Below are 25,045 nucleotides of genomic sequence, written 5' to 3'. Positions count from 1 at the left end.
CCTTTACCCACTGAGCCATCTCTCTGGCCCAACAAGACATTAAAAACAAAACCAAGATGGGCGGTGGTGGCTCACACCTTTAATCCCAGTGCTTGGGAGACAGAGGCAGGTGGATTTCTGTGAGTTCAAGGCCAGCCTGGTCTGCCGAGTGAGTTCCAGGACAGCTCAAAATAGAAAGTAGCCTTGCCTGGTATGCCTGAGGCTCTGGGTTTAATCTCTACTACAAAGAAAGTTTTTTAAAAAATTATTTCATTTTATTGAATTATGCAAAAGTCTTTTACAACAGTCAAAAATAACAATAACAGCATACAGCTGACCACAGAGTTTAAATCCTGTTGCATGTCACATGTGGGCGGAATTCATCTGAGGCAGGGAGAGAACAAAGTGACCCAGCTTCTCCCGTGACCACACCACAAGGACTTCCTTCACACGTGGGATGTTTTGAACAGATCAACATTTTAAGAATTTGAACTTGGGGCTTATGGGTGATCCGGAGACATGGCAGTGTAGGGCTCCATAGCAGACGTACGCTAGGCAAAGCTCCTGTAGACAGATCCTGGCTAATCTCAGCTGCACAGAAAGACCCCAGACACTGAGCGCCAGAATGAGGGCTGGAAAAAGACATTCTTCCTAACTAGCGAGAATTACAAGAAGTTCGAATTCTTCACAAATACACATTTCATTATCAAATTTTCAGATTTCTTCTCACAGCCAATCATTTAAAAATGTAAATAAAGTGCTTCTAACAAAACAAAAGGATCAGAAACTAAAATGCTAAGAAATTATATAGATAATGTATTTTTTTGAGAGAGAATCTCACGTAGCTCAGGCTAGCCTAGAATTTGATCTGTAGATGAGGGTGAGCTTGAACTCCCCATCCTGTGGCTTCTACCTTCTTAGTGCTAGGAACAGTGTGTCACACTAGAATAAAAATAATTCTAGTAACAATGCCAGGGCAATTTCATATCTAGCAAAGATTGTAATTAAAGGAAAATACAAACCAGGTCTGGTGGCGAAGGCCAATCATTCGGCTACTTGGAATACTGACGTAAGAAGATGGCTAGTTCAGAGTGTGGCTGGGCTGCTGAATGAGTTCAAGCACAGCCAGGGCAATTTAATGTAAAAAAAAAATAAGTGGAATGGAGGCTTGGGGTGTAGCCTAGCTTATACCAGGTCCTGGGTTCAATCCACAGGTCTACAAAAGTAGTGGGGCAAAAATCTAAAGGCGAGACTTGCTCTATGCCAAAGTAAAATCTATTATATATATATATATCATTTTTTTTCTAGTCAAATGGGATACTTATTGCTTTCTATCATTCCATCTTTTTATAGCATTAAGATCTTTGGGTTGAGTTTAGAATTCATTAAAAGCATTTTGGTAGCTTTAAACATCGTAGAAAATTCATTGGCATACAAAAGGTGTACAATTCATCCTTGGGGCTTAAAACATCATCGTATCAGAACTCTCAAGGGTGGATACAACAACTCAAGTGTTTTTGTTCTAACCACCAAGGCGCTAGCTGGGCTGAGCATCTTTGGAAATAAATATTTCCTAAAACCTGTCCCTGGCTCACGGTGGGCCGCCCTGCCAGTGCCTAGAGGGTGAACCCATGGGGCTGAGGTGTGCCCTTCCTCCAAGCTCTGACTCCAGTCTTCAGGAAAAAGTTGTGGAATTTTTTTTCAAACATTTCTACACACTACATCAAACTCTGGGAACATGGCTATCACCTTGGTGATCTTGTTTCTAACTGGTTTCTTCCCTAGAGGCCACAGCATGGAGCAGCCTGTCACTTATCCATCATGTTGAAGATCATCTCGCAGGTCAGGTCTTCATCCTGGCTCTCGCTCCTGGCTGCACAATTGCCACTGTGGTGGCCGAGAGCCAGCTCCCCAGGGCACTGCGCCTCCTTCCAGGAGTTGCTCTCTTGGCCAGCAGTATCTAGGAGAAACCACACAGAGTGAGAAAATGTGAGAAAAAGCCGAGACATCCAGGTCGGGAAACCAGAAAGTGTTTTGTAATAGTTGCTGAAACAACCTGATTCTGGAATACTGACTGTCAGTCTCCTGCCTCGCGTCAAGGCTGCTCAACTTGGGCAAAGGGGATAGGGACTCCTTTACGGGGGCACTGTGGGCACCATAGGAGTCAAGCAGCTTCTTGCCCATGAGATGCCTGTGGCAATCAAAAATGTCACTAGACACAGGGCAGTGGTGGTGCATGCCTTTAATCCCAGCACTTGGGAGGCAGAGGCAGGCAGATCTTTGTGAGTTTGAGGCCAGCCTGGTCTACAGAGCTAGTTCCAGGACAGGCTCCAAAGCTACAGAGAAACCCTGTCTCAAAAAAAAAAAAAAAAAAAAAAAAAAAAAAGTCACTAGACATGACCCTGGGGATAGCTCAGCAGGTAAGCGCTTGAGTTTGGGGTTGAGTGTAGGTGACCGTGCAGAGGGGTGGCTTACCTTAATGCAGTCGCCACTCTGACACAGTTGCCAAGCCCCTCAGTGACCGGGCTACAATGGCCCCCACCCTCACTGACTTTCTAGCTGGGGTTAACAATGGGAAAACCACTGCCAGATTAGAACAAAGTGGTCAGAAAGGATGTACCGTTGTCCCATCCTGGTCCTTCCTCCACAGTCGGCTTCTTCTGCACCGCTCTTCCCTTTACGGAGGTGGCCGGCTTCTCGTACTCGGGGTCACACTTCTTCCGGTGTCTCTGCAGGTTACTCTGCGGGAGACGGTACAGGCCACCAGTGAACAGCAGTGTCCTCACGTGCAGTTGGCAACCACGGTTAGGAGATGGCTTCCACCGAGTCTGACTCGCTTCAACAGGTGGAGGGGCTTGTCACTGCTGGCCTGAGTTGAGACCTGTGGACCCACATGGTGGACAGAGAGAACTGGCTCCTGTGAGTTGTGCTCTGAGCTCTGCATGTATGCTGCAGCACACGCCGCCCTCTGACATACTGCGAAGCACATCAATAATTACACACATCTTTTAAAAAGTGGGCTTCATAGCAAACAGATGCCACCCAAGAAAATGCTGCTACCAAGAAGCAATTCTTAACTCTGTTTGTTTTTGTGTATAGAATTCCTTCCTAAGCTCTCTCATGTTTTATGGATGTAGTCAGCCCACATTAGTATCATACATAAAAAGAAACTGTTTGTTCATTTTCCAGCTGCTAAAACCCAACTAATCACGTTGACACTATATTAATTAAAACACTGATCAATGGCTCAAGCATAAAAAAAAAAGTGGGCTTCAGGAAGATAGTAGATAATATGCACCTTTAAGAGTTGGGGCCCAAACCAAAAAACAAACCCAAACCAAAATGACCTTAAAAATGTGTGTTTGTGTGTCTCTCTGCGCGTGTGTCTCTGTGTCTCTGTGTGTGTTTGTGTGTCTCTCTCTCTCTGTGTTTGTGTATGTTATGTTATGTATGTGTATGTAAATGGAGACTGTGCTGTTTCCCAGCCACGCAGACCTGAGTAATCACACAGAACTATATTCATTATAGCACTGTTTGGCTGATGGCTCAGGTGTATGCCTAGCTTGCTTTTACATCTTTTTTTTTTTTTTTTTTTTTTTTTGGTTTTTCGAGACAGGGTTTCTCTGTAGCTTTGGTGCCTGTCCCGGAACTAGCTCTTGTTTTTTTTTTGGATTTTTCGAGACAGGGTTTCTCCGTAGCTTTTGGTTCCTGTCCTGGAACTAGCTCTTGTAGACCAGGCTGGCCTCGAACTCACAGAGATCCGCCTGTCTCTGCCTCCCGAGTGCTGGGATTAAAGGCGTGCGCCACCACCGCCCGGCTCGGAACTAGCTCTTGTAGACCAGGCTGGCCTCGAACTCCCAGAGATCCGCCTGCCTCTGCCTCCCGAGTGCTGGGATTAAAGGCGTGCGCCACCACCGTCCGGCTTGCTCTTACATCTTACATTAACTCATTTCTATTAATCTGCACATTACCATGAGGCTGTGGCTTACCAGTAAGGTTCTGCCATCTTTTTCCTTCAGCACCTACATGGCGTCTGCTTGACTCTGCCTTCCTTCTTTCTCCCTGCATCCAGTTTAGTTTTCCCACCTACCTATTATATTCTACCATGTCATAGGCCAAAGCAGCTTCTTTATCAACCAATGGCAATAAGACGTATTCATAGCATACAGAGGGGAATCCCACATCATGAGTATGCTACGTGTATGTATGTGTGTGTGTGCATGTGTGTATGTGTGTGTGTGAGGGGGTAGGTGAAGGTATCTCTGGAAGTCAGAAGGGGGTGTCAGATCTCCTGGAGCTGGAGTTGCTGTTGGCTGTGAGTCACCTGATGTGGGTACTGGGAACCCAAGTCAGGTCCTCTACAAGAGTAATACATGTACTTCACTGTTGAGGTTTCTCTCTGGGTCCCCCAAATGACCTTTTAAAGGGACTAGCGCAAACCTAACTTGTTTTTATTTTTAAAATAAATTTATCTTTACATGATGCTTCTACTCTGTAAAATAAGACCTGACACTAAGCCAGAAACGCAATGTACCATCCATTGCTATGCCCACTGTCCTGCAGAGGCCTGCCGCCGTCATGCAGAGGTCTGCCATGCGGTTGCTTTCCTGAGCTCAGGACACAGTTTGCAGCACCTCAGAGCTCAGAGACACAGGCTGGGCACGGTGGCACATGTCTGTAATCTCAGCCGAGGAAAGAAGCTAAGAAAAGCCATAACCAAGACAATCAGGTATAAAGAACCCATCTTGGCTGGGTGTGCTTGTTAGCCCAGGTTGGGTTCTGGTGCACCCCTTTTTAGAAGAAGAATTGCCTTGCAAGGTTACTTTGAGCTTGTGTGTTCCTTTGTGTGACATGGAAAACAGTTTGGGGCTCATCTTGAACTTTAAATCTCCCTGGCTAAGTACTCGTTGGTGGCTGGGTCATCCTGGAGGTTGAGTAAGAGAGTGGATGAGACGCTGACTTAAAGAGAACACCGCTTGGCATCCAGTTATAGTTTGTGCTAAGACAAATGGACCCCATTTCTTGCTGTGCAAGCAAGGAATGTTTTCCTTTGTTTAACTGTTTTAGTTTTAGTTTTGTTTTGTTTTGTTTTCTTTAAGGGCCTATATCCCTGGGCCCCATGTACTTCCTCCTCCTCCTCCTCCTCCTCCTCCTCCTCCTCCTCCTCCTCCTCCTCCTCCTCCATCAATGCTGGCCTAACTTGGTTCCTGTCTTAGGGTTTCTATTGCTGTCATAAACATCATGACCAAGAGCAACTTGGGGAGGAGAGGGTTGACTCCAGCCTACAGCCTCAGGTCACACACTCCATCACTGAGAGAAGTCAGGGCAGGAACCCCAGCAGGGACCTGGAGGCAGGAGCTGACACAGAGGCCATGGAGGGGTGCTGCTTACTGGCTTGCTCCCCATGGCTTTCTCAGTCTGCTCTCCTCACCCGTCCCATATTCAAACCCCCTGGGCATCAGGCTCAAATCCAGAGGTGATGCTGTTTAGACACAGCCAGGCGGTGCTGGTACACGCCTTTAATCGCAGTACTTGGGAGGCAGAAGCAGGCAGATTTCTGTGAGTTCAAAGCAAGCCTGGTATACAAGAGCTAGTTATAGGACAGGTTCCAAAGCTACACAGAGAAACCCTGTCTCGAAACAAACAAACAAACAAAAGTAAAAAAATAAGAACAAACAAAACTAAAAAAGAAAGAAAATGCTGCCAAAATATTGTACTTGAGACATAGATTCATGGCAGCATCTACCTATAGGCAAGAGAAAAAGGCCCACTATTGTTTTAACCTAAATTAAAAGTTTTTTAGATTTCTCTTCTCTCCCCATCTTGGAGGAAACTCACTCTGACTCTGGTCATCCCAACAGCTATCCAAGAGTTCGAAAGATTCCTGTGGGCAAAAGAAAGCGAGGGGGAGCCAGGAGATGAGCGGCGATCGTAGAAGTTGAGTAATGTCCCTCTATCCTGATGTCTACTGTGTGTAATCCCTCTATCTGACGTCTACTGTGTGTAATCCTCCTCTATCCCGACGTCTACTGTGTGTAATGTCCCTCTGTCCTGACTTCTACTGTGTGTAATGTCCTCTATCCTGACCTGTCCTGTGTGTAATCCCTCTATCCTGACATCTACTGTGTGTAATCCCTCTATCCCGACATCTACTGTGTGTAATAGTGATGACTTTTGCCCTGTCTTGGAGGCCACATAAATAAAACTACTGATGCACTTTTGTGGTCTTTTAGATAGGGCCATTGAAGCGATAACCCCAAATGCTCTTATGGAATTGGGGCAACAACCAATCTGGCTCCTTCCAGCTGGATGGCGACATTGAGTTTGGCACTCAGGGTACATCTCCCACCAACAGGATGAGATGGTGGGGTCTCTGAGTGTGGCACTCAGGGTACATCTCCCACCAACACGATAAGATGCAGTTACCGCTTATGTCAGGGCCAAAAGACAGAGGCTATCTTGGTTGAGCCTGATCATTAGCCCAGTCAGGGTTCTGGCAATATATATATATATATGGCTTGGCAAGTGACTTTAACTTAGTTCCTGTGTTGCTGTGGGGACACTGAGATTATTTTTCCTCAACATTTGCTCATAAGTGGTCCATCCACGTCTGCTGCCAAGCTGTAGCAGAAGCTGCCTGAGAAGCTGGGAGCGTTTGTTCTGTTTACAAAGAAAATGTGCTGCTCCTGGTTATGTGTGAAATAAAGTTTGTTTTCAGTTGTGGTGGTGGAGGGGTCAGGAGTCTCTGAACATCCGAGACAAGCCGTGGGCTGTTTCCCCAGCTGTGTGGGAAACAGCAACTCATACGCCTGCCATGCATAAAGATTAGAGCTGAGAACTTCTGGTCCATATGCTGAGCTAATACACATGAATACAGCTACGTCAGCCTTTTAAAAGCAGGCCAAACATGCTGAGCATTTAGGCTCCTCTGGACACGGAGACAGTGGCATGTGCCTGCAGTGTCCCAGCCCCCATTAGCATCCTACCAGAGACCAAACCTGTGAGTCTGGAACAGACTCCTAGTGCCGGGACTCCAGAAAAGTGAGAATCCCAGATCAGTCCTTCATCCCTGTAACTGGTCCTCCCTGCTGCCACAGAGACAGACACCCAACAGACAGCCTGCCACCGAAGGCCACCCGCGGTGGGGACATCTCAGTTAGATATGCCTCTCCCCCCACATTAGAGAAACCTGGCCCACAGGCTCCTGCTGTGGGACCTCTCCCTCCTCTGAGATCTGTAAGAAGGGGTCCCCCTCTGTCTTAGCAGAGCCCCATCACGCTGTCTGTCCGTCTATGCTGCTCCTAACTCTTCTGTAATCCAAAGGTCAGTCTGATCCGGTGTCCCTACGAGCCCTGCACCTGAGACCTTTCTCTTAATCTTCCAAAAGGGAAGCCGTGCTCAAATATCCAGCTGTGCTCTCTTTTTCAGTAGCCACCCAGCCACACTGCTCCCCAGTTCCAGGCTCACGTCTCCCATGTGATGTGATGTACATCTGTTGAGCCTGGCATTCTGAGGTTTAGAAAACGAATACCCCAACTGGCAGAACATAAAATGAATGTGGGGTACACTGCCAGATTTTACACCCTGGAAACACCCGAGAAGGGAAACCACGCTGTGAAGACGCCTGCATTTAGTTCACAGGACAACTGTCAACGATCACACTTTAAAAACTAGGTTCCACCCAGCTTGTGGCACACAAATCTTTAATCCTTGCACTGGGGAGGCAGAGCAGGTGGATCTCTTTGAGTTCAAGGCCAGCCTGGGCTATGTACCGAGTCCCAGGCTAGCCAGGTCTTTGCAGTAAGAGAATTTCTCAAACTGTTTTTTACATAGTGTGTGGACAATCTGCCCTGGTGCTCCCCGGACCTGGGCCTGGTACAACACAGTAGTTTTACCAAAATGAAAGGGGTTAAAAACCAAAACAACAGTAATAAGTAACCATGGGGCAATTTCTCTCTCTCTCTCTCTCTCTCTCTCTCTCTCTCTCTCTCTCTCTCTCTCTCTCTCTCAGTTTTTTGAGACAGGGTTTCAGTGTAGCTTTGGAGCCTGTCCTGAAACTCACTCTGTAAACCAGGCTGGCCTCGAACTCACAGAGATCCACCTGCCTCTGCCTCCTGAGTGCTGGAACTAAAGGTGTGCGCCATCACTGCCCGGCATGGGGCAATTTCATACCCACTAAAGAACAAGACTAACAGACTATGGGTCTGGCCTGGTGGTCTAGACTGACCCACCTACTCAGACAGAACCCTGAGCAGAAGTTCAAGGCCAGAATGGACAGTTTAGCTGGAGCTGGTCTCAAAAACAAACACAAACAAACAAAAATAAAAAATAGGAGGCCCAGTGGTGAGTCTGCCTGGCACACACCTGGCCTGGGTTCCATTCCCAAAAGTCTGTGTCTGAGCTTCCATTCTGCCTGTTGAGGGACAGCGGGTGTTTATAAAATGCTTGACTTCTCTGAACCCCCAAACTAGTGGGAACCTTCCCCAGAGGTGGAGGCCATTGTCTGAAGTGTCGGTAACCCTTGAGACAGAGGCGTGCTTACCCGGCGGGAAAAGTCTTTGCCACACTTGAGGCAAAGGTGTACACTGGGGACGAAACTCGGGTCATGGTACTTCCTCAGGTGCACCATGAGCAGCTGCTTCTGCCGGAAGTGCTTGTTGCAGTCGAGGCAGGAGAATGGCTTCTTTCCCGTGTGTGTGAACATGTGTGCTGTCAAGCAGCGCTCCTGGGGGGGAAGCAAGGACACGGCTGACCCCGGGTGGAAGGGTTCCCCAGAACTGTGCATATATTCCTGCGCTTTCCTCCCCCAAGATCGGTGTGGCCCTCATCAGAGCCAGGGCCTGCTGCATGCTAGGTCACCAGGGTTATCCTTGGCTACATGCAGAGTTGTAGGCCAGCCTGGGTTACAAGAGGCCTGCCCAAAAAACCAAAGCAAAACAAGCAGAAATTCTCTACAGCCCATACTTTGTAGAAGATGATGATGAATTATGTATGTGTGTGTGCGTACACCTGGGTGGGGCTACCAGAGACTAGAGGGTGTCCGCTCCCCTGGGGCTAGAGTTAGGCAGGTGTTGGGAAGCAATTCTGGTCCTCTATAAGAGCAGCGAGTACTCTTGACGACTGAGCAGTCTCCCCAGCCCCAATCCAGCCTGCACTCTGAGAGGCAGTGATGTGAACTCCTGCCTCCGGCGTCCACTAGTGAGACAGATCCAAGGCACACTTGGATCAAAGTGCTTCTGGTTGTGGATGAGAAACAGCCGTATTCATGGTGAGAAACAGGAAGCAAGGCACTGATACACATTTTGAAAAGTAAAAGGAAAGCCAGTAGTACATCAGGAAATAATGCTACAAACTGGAGAGGTGGCTCAGCTGTTAAGAGTACTGACTTATTCTAAGAGACCTGGGTTCAATTCCCAGCACCTGTGTGACAGCTCATCCCTGCCTCTGACTCCAGTTCCAGGGGATCTAATGGCCTCTCCTGACCTTCGTAGGTACTATACACCAGGTACACAGACACACATGCACACAAAATATGCATATACGTAAAAAACTCAAAAAGATCATGGGGCTGGAGAGATGGCTGGAGAGATGGTCTTCAGAGGACCCGGGTTCAGTTCTCAGCACCCATATGGCAGCTCACAGCTGTCTGTAACTCCAGTTCTAGGGAATCTGGTACCCCCCTACTAACTGGGTTCAGCTCACAGCTGACTGCAGACCCAGAGATTCACCTGTCTCTGTGCTGGGACTGATGTGTGTACCAACACTCCCAGCCCCGTGTCTATATGTGTGTAAGTGTGCCGAGCTCTCGAGATGCATAGGATCCCCCGCAGGTAGCTGCCTGCCATCCAACACAGGTGCTGGGATTTGAACTGTCGTCCTCATGATAGAACAACAATCGCTCTTAACTGCTGCGCCAGCTCTCCAGTCTCTAGCTTCCTTCTTTCTTTTTAAAGTTTATGTTTATTTATTGCTTTGATAGATAGGAGTGTTTTTATTGCTTGTATGTACATGTACCATGTGTATACCTGGTACCCAGGGAAGTCAGAAGGGTGTCAGATCACCTAGAACTGGAGTTACCTTGCATTACGGATAGTTGTGAATGACCACATAGGTTCTGGGAATCAAACTCAGACCCTCGGCAAGAGCGACAACAGCTCCTAAGAGATGAGCCACCTCTCCAGCCCCGAGCCTCTTTCTTTTGTTTTTTTTTTTTTTAAAGGTTTATTTATTTATTATGTATACAACATTCCTCCATGTATGCTTACATGCCAGAAGAGGGCACCAGATTCCATTATAGATGGCTGTGAGCCACCATGTGGTTGCTGGGAATTGAACTCAGGACCTCTGGAGGAGCAGTCAGTGCTCTTAACCTCTGAGCCATCTCCGCAACCACTCACACCATACCTGCTTGCATGCATAATCGCACTGCTTGCATTTGAACTTCTTCTCGTTCTTATGGGTCCTCTGGTGCTGGATGAGGGCATAGCGCTCATGGAAGCCAGCAGGACAGTATCGGCACTTGATCTCCTCAGGGCTGTGGCTGTGCATGTTGCGCAGATGGACACCTGTTGGAGACACAGGAGACACTGCTGCCCTGTGACCCTGTGAATGCCTAGGGACTCCCTGGGTAGGGTGGGCAGTTCTGGGCACTACAGACTGTCTTCTGCACCTTGCCCCCTCCCCCACATTAGCTGGCCTCCCTCAGAGACGACAGACAGCAGCCTCCATACCAGGGGCGTGCCCCCAGGACACAACCACCCTGCCTGACCCCACTGAGCATGACTGTTGTGAAGGAAATAACAAGAGACCTCAGTCTAAGACCTATTCTACCAGGAGAGCGTGGCTACAGGCTGGCCGTGAACGTTGAGAACCCTAGCACAATGCAGGGGCTTCAGAGCCAGGCTAAAGGGTTTTCTGTAACAAAAACACGACTGTTGTCCTGCTGGGAGTCCAGACCCTTTTGTCCCCATGACCTGAGAGAGGTGCATACTGGGCACTGTCTAGGACACTCCTCCCTCAGCTAAGTGTCATGCCTGGTAGCCATGTGGCACTGTGAGGGGCTGAACAAGATGCCAGTATGATGGAGGAGCACCCCGCACCCCTCGATTCAGAGGGACAGACCACTCCCTCCCTACAGGGAGATGAAGAGCCATACTGTCATGGTATTTCTATTGTATTTTAATAAATAAAGCTTGCCTGGGGATCAGGAGAGTAAAACAGCCACACTGCTCAGCCTCGACCTCAGTCTGAAATGGCGATCCTGCCTCCAGGAATCTCAGAATGAGGCTGTGTTTGAGAACTGTCTCCTCCTGTTTTATAATCCTCTCTAGGGCTGGGATTAAAGGTGTGCACGCCCGGTTTCTATGGCAAACTTGTATGGCTACTGGGATTAAAGGTGTGTGTTACTACTGCCTGGCTGTAAGGCAGACCAGTGGGACTGTTTTACTCTCTGATCTCAGGCAAGCTTTATTTATTATACAATTGAAATGCCACTACACCACACCGCTACAGCACTCCTGCAGGGGCTGCAGATCAGTCCCCTCTAGCATGTGACAAACAGGCTCTACTTGACAACTGACTACTGGTCATTTTGTCCTAACAGGTCCCACTGGACAGTGCTTGGTGATACTGCAGGAACCCAGAGGCATTGACAGAATGTTCCAGATGAAAGGTAAAAGTTAAAATTGGTCAAATGCCTTTAACCTTGCAGGGATATTTCCAAAATCTCCGGGATTTTCTGAGGCAAGTGAGAGGACTTTTATTTTTACTGATACTTTTACTGTCTCTTGTAACATCATCCTTTTGGGGCAGAGAGGGGAAAAAGAAGAGGATGAATAGGAAGGCCTTGGAGATCTAGGGGGTCCCCTGCCATCTCCCTGTCCTTGATAGCTCCTTGCCCTAAATAAACTCTGCCCTCCACACGCGCCACTCCTATGCCAAAGGCTGTCTGCCTCTCTGCAGGGCTGGTTGCACTGCAGGCTCCCAAGCGCATACACAGAGTCACCCCTGCAAACTTCACCTGTCCTGGGGTGTCCTGTGTCACAAGGCTCACCACAGGAGAAGGCAGACTTTGTGTCACAGGCTTCCTCTTACTGAAGCAAGTTCCTCAGTTTCCCCTCTATACCCCAAGCTCCCGGCCGAGCATGCAAATGGTAGGCTGAGGAGGGGACATAGACAGGGCTAAGCTTTGTCATCGTGACCGCTGTCCCTGGCAGAAAAATCATCTGTGTCTTTCAGTCTCATTGTCTTTATCTGTAAGAGCAAATCCAACACGAGATAAAAACAATACCCATGAATTTGATCAGACAGATATGCAGACTGGGCTGGCAGCTCTTGAACTGCACTTACTCAGATCAGCCACCAGAGGGCGGGACAGGACCTCTGTAAAAACATTTCTAGAAAAGTTTCTCAAGCTCGCCAGGCCTTTCAGAATTGGGCAGGCTCTGCAGACTTTGGGAGTCCAAAGGGCAGGTCTGTACTGTGGCCAAGGGGACACCGTTAAATCAGGCACTCACGCAGGTCGCTCTTCCTTGCGATGGCGGTAGCACAGTGGGGACACATGTGTTTGGGCACATTCTCTCCATGCTTCTGTGCCACGTGGATCTTCAAGGTCCCACTCTGAGTGAAGCGGGCATGGCAAGTGGGGCATTCATAGGGCTTCTCACCTGGGACATGAACAACAAGTGACTCTTGGGACATGGTGTCCCCATGAGCCTGGTCCTTCCCAAAGGATGCCTGGGCTGGGGCTTCACCTTTCCGTAGGTTTAGCCTCAATGGCACAGGACTGGGAAGGCAAGCCAGACAGCAGGGTCACAGGGCTCAGATGTGAAACCCTGGTGGCCCCTCACTAGCTCAGAGTGGGTGTATGACATTGTGTATAGTGAGGAGACCTGGGCACGCCTAGTCTTTACGCAATGAATCAACTGAGCAGGCTCACAGCTCTCATTTGAGAGGGTGTATGACTCTCGCCTGAGTGTGTGCACGGCTCTCACCTGAGTGTGAGCATGGCTCTCGCCTGGGTGTGTGCATGGGCTCTCACCTGAGTGTGAGCGTGGCTCTCACCTGAGTGTGTGCAGAGCCTTTAGTGGGAGCATGGCTCTCACCTGAGTGTGTACGGCTCTTGCCTGAGTGTGAGCGTGGCTCTCACCTGAGTGGATCCGCATATGGCGTTTCAGCTTGTAGGCGTCCTTGCTGGCGTAAGTACATTGGTAGCACTGGAAGGGACGCTCACCCGTGTGTGAGCGGATGTGACGCTTCAGCTTGCTTGCCTAGGACAGGTGGGAGAGAGTCATTGCGATGGGAACCTGAGGGTGGTCAGGGTTTCAGTTAACCAACTTCCTGTGAAAGGTATGAGCAACCCAGAAATCAAGAAACTGAGGCAGGAGGGTTGCTGTAATTCACGGTTCACTTAGGCTACATCAGGAGACCTTGTCTCAAACACTCTTTTCCCCCAACCCCCAAAAAATGAACCCAGAAAGAGAATAGGGAAAAAAGGGAACCTAGTACATGCCTGCAATTCCAACTTTGGGGAAACTACGGCAGGAGGATTGCTGCAAGTTTGAGAACAGCCTGGGTCATACTGTGAACCCAAAGTTAACCTGGGCTATGTCTCAAAAAAACAAAAGGAAAAATTTAATTCAACCAGACCTCAGCGTCAGGGTGTCCCATAAAACAGAACTGTCCAATCTGCTGATGGTTCCTAGTTCTGCCGCTGGCTGTACACACAAGATCCTTTGGGGTTGGTGAATGAGCAGCGGTTTGAAGACTTCCACCCTCAATTTCACTTTACAAACAGAAACAGAGCTTCTGCTCAATGCTGTGTATGTTTCTCTCTTTATTTCCAAGTCCTTGTCTGCTCATGGTGGCAGTAAGGTTTAAATCACTGAGGAGACACACGCTGGGAACGCTCTCCAAGGTGGGAAAGCTGGGCCATTAGATAAACGCCGGCTCAGCATCCTCACAGGTCGCCGTTAACTGAGTTCAAGACTGTTGCCCCAAAGGGTGGTTCTGTGTGCTACTGACTTCTTTTAAAGATGTTTTTGAAACACAGGTAACAAAGAGGGGAGCTGTAAGGGGAAGAATAAACTCTACTAGGGGTCGAAGGTCACCAAATAGGAACCGGTGTGAAACTTCTTGTTCACCACAGCAGCCTGCTTTCCTGCCACCCTTTCTCTCGGTGCCCCCCGGGGAGCAGAGCCATCAGCCACACTGGACTGGAGGCTTAGAAGCCCACATCAGCCCTGCTTATGCTCAGCAAGGGTACATGGACCTGCTTCCCTGGAACGCAGGAGCCTGGAAGGACATTCAAGAACAGAGGAAGACTTGGAGTATAAAGCAAGACTGAGACAGACGACTCGCCTTGATTTTTTTTTTTTTTAAGAACTGTGAGGATCAACTTTCATGTATCACAGAAAGGAAAGAAAAAGAAATTTTTTTTTTTAACACTGCAGTGTGGGAGGTTCCAGGGTTCAGGAGGTGAACGGTAGGAGATCAAAGGTGGTAACATAGGACGTCCCCGCCTGGCTTCTCGAGGCAGGCAAGTGTTCTCCCACTGAACTACATCTCCAGCCTCTTTTTACTTTTTATTCCGAGACCATGTTTAAGTTGTACAGGCTGGCCTGGAGCTCACATTATAGTCCAGGCAGGCCTCGAACTTGCCTCCAAGGGGCTCAGCAGAATGCAAAACCATCAGAAACTGGTGTGTCTAATCTACTTTGCTAGGTCACGTGTAAAGGGGTGGGGTAGGGAGGGCACAGCCCATCACCCTATCTCAGTGCTAGCCAGAAGGTACCACCAAGACAGCGGCATCGTGGGCAGTGCCCCTGGGGCCATCCCTGGGCTGCATGGACACTCTGCCACTGGGCAGGGTCTCAGAGTTCCTGGGGAGAATGGTGGGCACCTATAGTATGTCCTTCTCACGAGGAGCCTCAGAGTGCCCTTGTTGGATACCTTCTGAATCTTCACGTTGTGTCACAACCTTTGCCTCAACTGGGAATGCTCTTTTTAAAAACAGCCGCAGCGGAAAGAGGTTCTTGGAGCCGAATTCCGACCCGTCTGTGAAATCCCCCAATTTATGAAACACACTTGCGTCACTGCCGCGGTTAGCTTGCTCTGTCCCCTTTAGCTTAGTTCCTGTTAAGAGTCCCTGCTTAACCCTCCTCTACCAGGCTCACACCAGGATGCTGCCAGCGTCCTCACGTGAGGTGGAACCTTGGATACAGATTGTTAGAAAACGGGCCACTAAAGGAGAAGCCACAAATGGCCTTTGTTTCGCCGAGGGTCCTGACAGCTGCCCAGGCCGGTCTCCCCGCTACTCAGCAAGCTGAGGTCGGAGGACTTCAAGTACAAGGCCTGCCTGAGCTGCAGAGTGAGTTCAAGGCCAGCATGGGCAGCTTAGTGAGACCTTGTCTCAAAAAAGAAGACATGGCTGAGAACATAGGTCCGTGATAGAGCAGTTGTCATGGCTGAGAACATAGGTCCGTGATAGAGCAGTTGCCTAGCATGGTGGAGGCCCTGGGTTCAAGCCCTAGTGCCACAGAACACACACACACACATACCACACAACACACACACATATAGCACACATACCACACACACACCACACACACACATGCAACACACACACACATATACACATACCGCACACATACACCACACACACACATATACACATAACGCACACACCCACCACACACACATATACACATAACACACACACACCACACTCACACATACCACACACATACACATATACACATAACGCACACACACACCACACACACACACTTAGTTGTCATGAGCAGAGCATGCAGCTAATTCCATTGGCGTCTCTGGTGCTGTGGTGTATGTGGACAGGGTTACATCTTGAAGCCATCAGTTAAAGGTCTGTCCAGGTGGTGTTGGGAGCACAGCTTCAGTCCAAACTCCCAAGTTCTATGCTAGAGGAGATACTCCGGTTTGTGATCCTGACGGTGGCATAAAATACTGGGAAGGGCTTTTCAACAAGTCAGAGGGGTCTCTCTCTCTCTTTGGTCTTAAATTTTCACTTTGTGCATACGAGTGCTTTGCCTGCATGTATGTGCCCGGTGCCCAGAGGCCAGAGGAGAGGGCATCTAATCTCTTGGAACTGGAGCTATAGAGATTTGGTTGTGAGCCACCACATGAGTTCTGGGAGTCAAACCAGATCCTCTGCCAGAGCAGCTGGTGTTCGTGACTGTGGGTCATTTCTCCAGCCTCAGGGTTATTTCTCAATTGTAGTGAATATCTACAATCTGTATACTTTTAAATATTGTTGGCTCAGCAGCTAAGAGCATGGATTACCCTTGCCGAGGACTCAAGCCATGTCCCCAGCACGGCTGTCAGACGGCTCCTGACCACCTTAACTCCAGCGCCAGGGGATCTGGTCTCTTTATCGGTCTCCACAGGGACCTGTACTCGTGGGCACATGCCACCTCCCCCAGTTTAAAAAATAATAAAAGTAAATACAGATAAATATTGTTTGGGGATGGTGAGATGACATGGCTGGTAAAGGTGCTTGCTGCCAAGCCTAGAGGTCTAAGTTCAACCCTCCAGAAGGGGAGAACTAGCTCCCTCAAGCTGTCCTCTGATGGTCAGTATGAAGACCAAGCTGGCCCTGAACTCACAGCAATCATCCTGCCACAGTGCCGTGATTACAGGTGTGAGCCACCATACCCAGCTCCAATTTCCTATATGCAGTTTGGACACTAATGCCTGTGGCTTGCTTCTGGCATAGATTTTAAAATATGGTAAACAGTTGAGTAATGGGTTAGCCTCTCCCTCGGGGTGGCGATTTCTCACTCCTGAACAAGGCTGGCGGAAGGGGCCTCACCTCGACGCTGGCATACTTGCACAGGGAGCACTTGAAGGGCTTCTCATAAGTGTGTTTGTAACGCCTGTGCCGGACCAGTTCTCCGCTGGTGACAAATGCCATGTCACAGTCCCCACACTTGTAAGGCCTGGTTCCTGGAAAAATCACGTGGTTTACACTTTTCAAACAAGACTTAACTGCAAAACTTCCAGTGACTTCTTAGTTCTGAAATGGCAGTCTGAAAAGGCTTCAGCAATTAAGAAGTTCTTTGAACTATAAATATCACAGATGTACGAGACAATGCTTTGGGTAACAGTCAGTGCTTTTAGCTGAAATTCAAGAAGGCATGTGGAGGGGGCAAAACCAAGCTGGGAATGGTGCGGGCAGCCTGGTAACCCCTGCCCTCAGAAGGCTAAGGCAGGGGGATTAGTGGCTGGAGATCAGTGGGCTACAAGTGAGACCTATTTCCAAAACAAAACAGATGAAGAAAGACAAAACTAAGCATAAATACTTGCACAAGGGGAACCCACCTTCTTGTTGGAGAGCAAGGTACAAGTGGTCCTTGAACGCTTATGATGAGGCCTAATTAATAAATTAGACACTAAAACTCAGGACAAACGACAATAAAAATTGACGGAGCAAATGAGCTCGGCTGGTGACCCAAGGGCACCATCCTGGCTGCTCAGGGGCGGAAACAGGAGGATCACAAGGTCCAGACTAACCGGGGCAACTTAGACCTGTCTCAACATAAAAAGTAAAGAGCTGCAAATGTAGCCCAGCAGTGGAGAACTTTCCCAGCATGCTTGAGTCCTCATTTTTACAAAGCATGGGCAACAAATTGAGTTTGGCAGATGCCAAGAGGATACTGACAAAACTCTTTACGCACTGAGAGGAAAATTATTTAAACATCTGAGCTGCTGCTTCTTCTGCAATTCCCTTTCCTGTTGCAGTGCTGGGGACGAAGCCCAGGACCCTGCATGCACTAGGCACGGAACTCCACCCCCAGCTCCTGGGATTTTCTATTTGCTAGGTTGACCACCAACAACAGAAACTGCAGTGAAGCCCCAGGCGAAGGGAGAACTCACTGGTTTCCCCGCACTCTCCCTGAGACACGCAGCACTTCTGGGAAGGAAGGTCACCCAGGGCGCCTCACCTGTGTGGGTGTTGACGTGGTTCCGAAGGAGGGTGACAGTGCGGAAAGCCTTCAGGCACAGGTGGCACAGGTGAGGTCTCTCGTCATTGTGGATTTTCTTGTGGCGGGTAAAAGTCGAGAATTTGGAAGACGTGAACAGGCAGACGTCACATTGGAAGGTGCGTGGCTTTCCTATAGGGAGAAGACACAGTGCCACATTTGGGAAGCTCTGCTTTGAGCAGTTCCAGCAAAGGCCAGGATCAGATGTCTCAACACCTCAGGATACCTCATGCTTGATTGAGAGCGTCTTGTCAGGAAATAGGTTTCTGTTTAGGTCCCTAACCCATCTTCCTGCTGTGCAGAATGGGCACCAGTGGGGCTCACTAATGTCCGCAACACCCATTCCAGAAAATCTTGTGCCCTCTTCTGGCCTCCATGGGCACTGCACACAGATGGTGCACAGAGACACATGAATACACACACACACACACACACACACACATTAAAAATAAATCAATCCTAGCTGGGCAGTGGTGGCACACTCCTTTCATCCCAGCCTTCAGGAGGCAGAGACAGGTGGATCTCTATGAGTTCGAGGTCAGTATGGTTTACAGAGTGAGTTCTAGGATAGTCAGGGCTACACAGAGAAGCCCTGTCTCAAAAAACAATAAAACAAAAACAAAATTTAAAAAATTAGTCTTAAAGAAATGTCACAACATTAAGAGTGTGGCAGGGACCAGAAGGGACAGAAGATGAAGTGTCTGCTCAAAGCAGGAAGTCCTAGAAGAGAATCTCCCTTAAACACGGACCCGAGTGCATGTGTTCTCTGTTGAGTGAAACAGAGACTCCCACCTGGCTTCTCAGCATCCTCCACCCAAGCCAGGGAGCTCTGACAAACTGGCATGAAGTGGAACAAAACCACAGCCAACAGCTACACGCGACTATTTAGGTTTGTATCTAAAATAACTAAAACGAAAACAAAACGTGGCTCCTCCCTGACGTTCGCGCTCATGTTCGCGCCCACCAGCGCCCATGTTCGCGCCCACCAGTGCCTCATGTTCGCGCCCACCAGCCACATGGCTGGTGGCTACTGGACTGGATACAATCTTTTCCTGTACCTCAGCTGCTCCACTTGGCAGAGCCAGGCCAGACAGACAAGCGAGGACGCCCTCCAGCAGGACACAGCTGCGAAGGAGGAGCAGCCCCCGTTAACATTTCTTGACGAAGCTCCCAAGGAGCTGGCCGAGGGCAGTTTCCAGCTTCCAGCACCGTGGATGATCACACCTGCGGTTTTAAGGCACTGAGCAACTGCTGCTTGGTGACAACAGCCACCGGAAACTCACACAGCAGCCGAGGCTATGCAGGCATTTCTCTACGGGCCACACACAGAGGGGCAATGCATGCCTGGAGACAACGGCCACTAGGAAGACGTGAATGAAAGCAGCAGGATTCCTTTTCAGACCCAGGACCATCGGAACAACCATCAGAACAACGCGACACAGCACTGAAACTGGCTTGGTAAGGGTGTGGAGGAACGAGTCTCTGACACTGCAGGCGGCTATGGGGAAAGTCCGGCAGTCTCTCAGAAAGCTAGACACGGGCCGGGAGAGAGGGCTTAGTGTGGAAGAGTGCTTTCTAGCAAGCACAAGGACCTGAGTTCAAATCCCCAGCGCCCTTATAAAAAGTCAGGCGTGACCTTGAATGCCTTTAACTCTAGTGTTGCGGGAGTTGAAGACAGGGGATTGCTGGAGCTTGCTGGTCTCCAGCCTAGCTTCAGGTTCAGTGAGAGAGACAGTCTCCAGAGAGTAAGGTAGAGAGTACAGCATACAGTCTGTGACCTCTTCCTACAGGGTTTCCACATGCAAGTACACACACACACACACACACGTTAAACATGGAACAAAGATATGACCCAGAAATCCACTCCTTATGTACATTCCCCCAAGTTATTAGTAGTCATAGCAACACCATTCACAATAGCAAAGAGCGGGAACAACCTCAACATCAGCAAGGGACGAGCAGACAAATAATTGTGGTATGTCCATACGATAGAACACTAGGCAGTTGTTAAAAAGAAAATGCTACTATATGCTACAATAAGGATGAACCCTGAAACGGCTAAGTGAAAGAATAAGGATCCAGGGGCCACATGATTTATAAGTAATATCATGGACATATCGGTGGTTCCCACGGCTAGGAGGCCAGGGATGGAAAGTAACTGAATGGTAGAGATTTCTTTCGGGGGTGATAAAAAATGTTTTGGAATTAGCGTGATGATGATTGCACAGGATTACAAATACATTAAAAGCTGGAAAGCGAGGTAGGCAAGAAATTCGGGGCTACAGCCTCATGACCGACTGTATGAGAAGCTGCCCTAAGGCCAAGAGCCAAACCTCCACCTTCAGAGGCAGAAACCTACGGGAATGGCCCTGGCCCTGCAGAAGGGAACTGAAGTGTTGGCAGGGTGGCTGGTTCCTTTGTAAACTGAGTCACCTCCTTCCCAGCCTGGCCGTGGGTCACTAGAAGACAAAGACACAGTGTGCTGTCATAGACTGACTTTTAGTGGTGTTTTCTTGGCTTCTTTGTTTTCCTTGCCTGACCGGGGATGGAGCCCAAGCTCTCATGCATGCTAAGAAAGTGCTGAGCCACTGAGCCACAATTTCATTCAGAGAGGACTTCTTAAAAAGTCATCTCAAAATTGGGATAATGGGATAAAATGTCTTGATTTAAATAAGCGAGAAATTACTTTAAAACAGCAGCCCATTAAACCACTGTGAGAGTCAGATTCCTCTTGTGGGCCGCTAGGATGTCATTTACTATGCTGCTGTTATGAGACCTCCACAGAGCTCCACAGGGAGTGCCCTGACAGGGCCATTGATGGCCACAGGAAGGCCACTCGTTCTGCTGGCTTGACCCTTGGTCCCAGCTCCTAGGCTGGCTTCATTTTCCACAATGACCCCCAGCCTGGCTCAGTCCTTCTTCCTGCCCCCCAAGTCTCCCTCTGTTTTTCTTTCTGACCCCCAGCTTTGCTTGTTCCCTTGCCTGGCCTCTAGCCTAGCCTACTGCAGGAAGGGCTCCCTGGTCCCATCCCTTCACTCTTTGCCTTTCTACGGGGCCAGGGCTTGCTGCTCCCTGCTCTGTAATCACCTGCCCCCAAGGAACTTCAAGTCAGAAAACAGAGCCCAAGCCTGGCCTGTGATTTATGTGCATAATACTTTCTGGAACATTTAAAAACCACTTTTTAAAAATGTCTGTATGCAAAACAAAACAACACCCCCCCCCCCAAAAAAAACCCCTTTTGGCTCCAATTTTCAATATAGAACATCAGTTTAAAATTCCTTCCATTTCCTGATGTTCTGAAAGGAGTTGATAAAAGCTGACACCTCAAACTTCAACAACTACCACCTTCCCACAAGAAAAACAGGGGGTCTCTCAGCGTCTCGTGCAAGCGAACCAGCCTACCCTTGGCCTTCCTCGGAGGTTCTGTGGCCGCAGCCTTAGGTGCACTTGTCTGGCTTGGCGCGGGCTGATCTTGCTGTTCTTCTAGGTTCAGATGGGAAATGGTCAGAACGATTTCCTCTTTTCCTTCATCAGCTGGTGCCATTTCCACAAAGAGGTATTTCTCTTCTCCTTCCTTCTCTGGTCCTCCCTCTGACCACAGTTGGTCCTTCTCATCGTCTTCCAACTGATAAGTGAAAATGAGCAATCAGAGGCAACACTGTTACTTACAGTTTGATGGAGTTCTTCGTTCTGGCAAACCACAGAACACAGAAGGAAAAACAAACACATGAGGCTGCTCACAGCTACCAAACGCGTGCAATTAAGCTGGCGTTAACTGAGCATCGGGGTTTCTGTGGTGGCTCGGTCTTATTTGGTGGTGGTGGTTTTCTTATTTATTTTATATTTTATATGCATTGGTACTTTGCCTGCATGTACGGCTGAGTGAGGGTGTTGGGCCCCCTAGAACCTAAGTCACACACAGCTGTGAGCTGCCATGGGGGTGCTGGGAATCGAACCCAGATCTTCAGGAAGAGCAGCTCGCGCTCTTAACCACTGGACCATCTCTCCAGTCCCGGTGGTGTTTTTCTTTTGGGTTCTTACAGGGTCTGTCGTCCAGCCAGCCTCAAACTCACTATGTACTTGAGGATGACCCTGACCCTCTCCTCCTCCTGCCTCCACCTCGTGAATGCCCCACTGTGGGCTTCCAAGCTAGATTTATAAGGACTGGGGATGAAAACCCGGCTCCATGTGTGCAGGTGGGCACTGTACCAGCTGAGCTGTAGCTCCAGGCCATAATATTTCCTTTTTCAAACGCAACGCACCTCACACGAATAGCATTTTTCCCTGTAACATTTTTGTGTTTTTGTCTTGTTTTGTTTTTCGAGGCAGTGTTTCTCTCTGTAGCCCTGGCTGTCCTGAAACTCGCTTTGTAGACCAGGCTGACCTCAAACTCACTGAGAACTGCCTGCCTCTGTCTCCCAAGTGCTGGGATTAAATCCTGTAGATTTTTAAAAACACACATATATTATATTTTATTATATTATATGTGTGTTTAAATACGGTAAGGTTCATATATATATGGTAAAGTCTCTTGTTATTTTTATACTGGGCTTTACTTTCCAACTTCAAATTATCTTGTCCATACATAATATCACCCAAAGCCTTGATCTAAGAAAAATCATTTACTTTCCTCTCTCCCACAAGGCATCGGCGTGTAAGAAAGGAACATACCTTCATCAGGGCTGTGCCTTCACCCAAGTCTGGCATTAATTCCCGGTCCTCCTCAGCCACTGGCACACCCTCCCACAGCAGGTGGAAATGTGTGCGCTCCAGCTCCTCAGGTGGGCACAGCTCTTCCGGGATGCTGATGGCCACACAGTGCTGAAGGCTGGGCTGGGGCTCTTGTTCCAGCCACAGCACGGAGGGCAGTGGCAGGAAGCTTTCCGCCTGTGGCATCATCACTGGAAACCCCTCGGAGTGTGGCACGCTCAGCCACCCCAGTCCCTGCAGGTGCACATCCTGAGAGGTCAGCTGCAGGGTCTGCAGGGTCAGGATCCTCCTATCGCTCTCTACCGGGACCGACAAAGGCAGCTCGGGCTGGTCTTTCTGAGGCCCCGCATCCAGAAGCTGGCAGAACTCGGCCTCCACCTCGACAGTACACTCCTGGGCTCCCATTCTTTGTACCCCACCCTTCTCCTTTTCCTTTTGCTGGTCTCCAGGATTCAACTTCTGCTCTTTGATTTGGGTGAAGGACTCAGAAGGGACAGGGACCTCGGCGGCAGCCATTGTGACGTCCCCTGATGGAAAGAGAGCATGCAATCTTTACGGGGTTCAGAGGGGCTGAGGCCTAACGGAAAGAGATTTTCAAAGTGCAAAAGACAGAGCCCACATTTCAGGCCAGTCTGGGCTCTGTAGCGGGACCGTGTCTCAACATTCCTCCACCTCCACAAAAGTCTCTAGCAGGATTTAAGCTACAGCAAGCGATAGTTCGACATTCTAAGTCCCAAGGTGGGTTCGCGGTGGTGAAGGGCCATGGTCTGAGCTGGCATAGCCAAGGGTCGAGCAAAACCCGGGTACAAGCTCACCCACCCCCAACCTGGTGCGACACTCGAGGTTGCAGGGCAGTAGAGCAACCTCTCTTTGGACCTCGTTGCTCTTGGCCGCCATGTGCACACGGCCCATCTGGCTCCATGGCCGCCACCCACGCTCGTGCCCCGCCCGTTCTGCTCCACCCCCTCCTCACTCCACCCACGCCCACGCTCCCTGATGCTCCATATGAGGACGAAGTGCCCTGGGACCTCACCACCGAGGCAGAGCCTGGGAAGTCTACCGCGTGGCTGCCACCTTGTCGCCTCGTGCTAAGCGGATCTTCGTGCTGCAGCCGCTGCCACCACCTCCCAAAGAGACGAGTCGTGTGCAGGCGATGGGGGGGGGGAAGGGGTGGAGCCAAGGAGAGGGAGAGCATGGAGATGGGGAAGTGGAGTAAGAGGACACAGGACCCCAAGGGGGCGCTGGAGTCCAGAGGGAGCACTGGAGTCCTGGGGGAGGTGGACTCCAGAGGGGGGCGCTGGAGTCCTGGGGGAGGTGGAGTCCAGAGGGGGCGCTGGAGTCCTGGGGGAGGTGGAGGAGTCCAGAGGGGGCGCTGGAGTCCTGGGGGAGGTGGAGGAGTCCAGAGGGGGGCGCTGGAGTCCTGGGGGAGGTGGAGGAGTCCAGAGGGGGGCGCTGGAGTCCTGGGGGAGGTGGAGTCCAGAGGGGGGCGCTGGAGTCCTGGGGGAGGTGGAGTCCAGAGGGGGGCGCTGGAGTCCTGGGGGAGGTGGAGGAGTCCAGAGGGGGGCGCTGGAATCCTGGGGGTGGTGGAGGAGTCCAGAGGGGGGCGCTGGAGTCCTGGGGGAGGTGGAGTCCAGAGGGGGGCCTGGAGTCTGTGTGTGCATGTGTTCATGAGTGCGGACGGGCGTGTGTGCGTGTGCGCATGCTTGCTCAAGTGCTGAGATTGGGCTGGGAAATAAATATTCGGAGGTTCCTGTGAAAACTGTACTATAAAAACTTTCATTTTTATTTTTTTGGATTTTTTTTATTTTTAAAAAGATTTTTTTTTATTATTTATTATGTATACAGTTCTGTCTGCATGTATTCCTGCAAGCCAGATCTCATTACAGATGGTTGTGAGTCACCATGTGGTTGCTGGGAATGAAACTCAGGACCTCTGGAAGAGCGGCCAGTGCTCTTAACCTCCAGCCACTATAGTAACTTTAACCAAATCACTTAAATGACTTTTTTTCTGCTTGAACAATAACCACCTATCCAGTATCTTTGTGGGTAATTTTGCAGCTAAGGGATTTTCTCAGGATATGTGTTAAAAATTGATGTTGGAAAATTCTAAAAACCAATTAAATGCTCCCCCCACACCTCTTTCTCTCTTTTGTTTTATTGAGATGGTAGCCCAGGCTAGTAAGCCTGGAACTCATTATGTAGTCCAGAATGAACTATTTTTTTCTTTTCATTCTTTCTATTTTTTTTTTTTTTTTTTTTTTTTTTTTGGATTTTCGAGACAGGGTTTCTCCGTCGCTTTTGGTAAAAAATATCCTTACCTAGCCCGTAGTGGCGCA

At 49.4% G+C, this 25,045-nt stretch overlaps 1 protein-coding gene across 1 annotated transcript; it reads right to left on the bottom strand.

The window, feature by feature from the left end:
- Nucleotides 1-1,787: 1,787 nt before the first annotated feature.
- Ctcfl (CCCTC-binding factor like) lies at nt 1,788-23,225 on the bottom strand. The gene is made up of 10 exons (XM_057781050.1): nt 22,671-23,225; nt 21,402-21,624; nt 17,961-18,131; nt 16,829-16,962; nt 13,127-13,247; nt 12,495-12,644; nt 10,384-10,544; nt 8,522-8,704; nt 2,600-2,720; nt 1,788-1,939 (listed from the first exon to the last, which is right to left on the bottom strand). The coding sequence occupies exons 1-10, from the start codon at nt 23,223-23,225 to the stop codon at nt 1,788-1,790; spliced, it is 1,971 nt and encodes a 656-aa protein (XP_057637033.1).
- Between the last annotated feature and the right edge of the window lie 1,820 nt (nt 23,226-25,045).

The sequence above is a fragment of the Chionomys nivalis genome, chromosome 9 (genome assembly GCF_950005125.1).
Source record: "Chionomys nivalis chromosome 9, mChiNiv1.1, whole genome shotgun sequence".
NCBI lineage: Eukaryota > Metazoa > Chordata > Mammalia > Rodentia > Cricetidae > Chionomys > Chionomys nivalis.
Note: the sequence above shows the minus strand (reverse complement) of the source record. Positions and strands in the feature narration are given on the sequence as shown.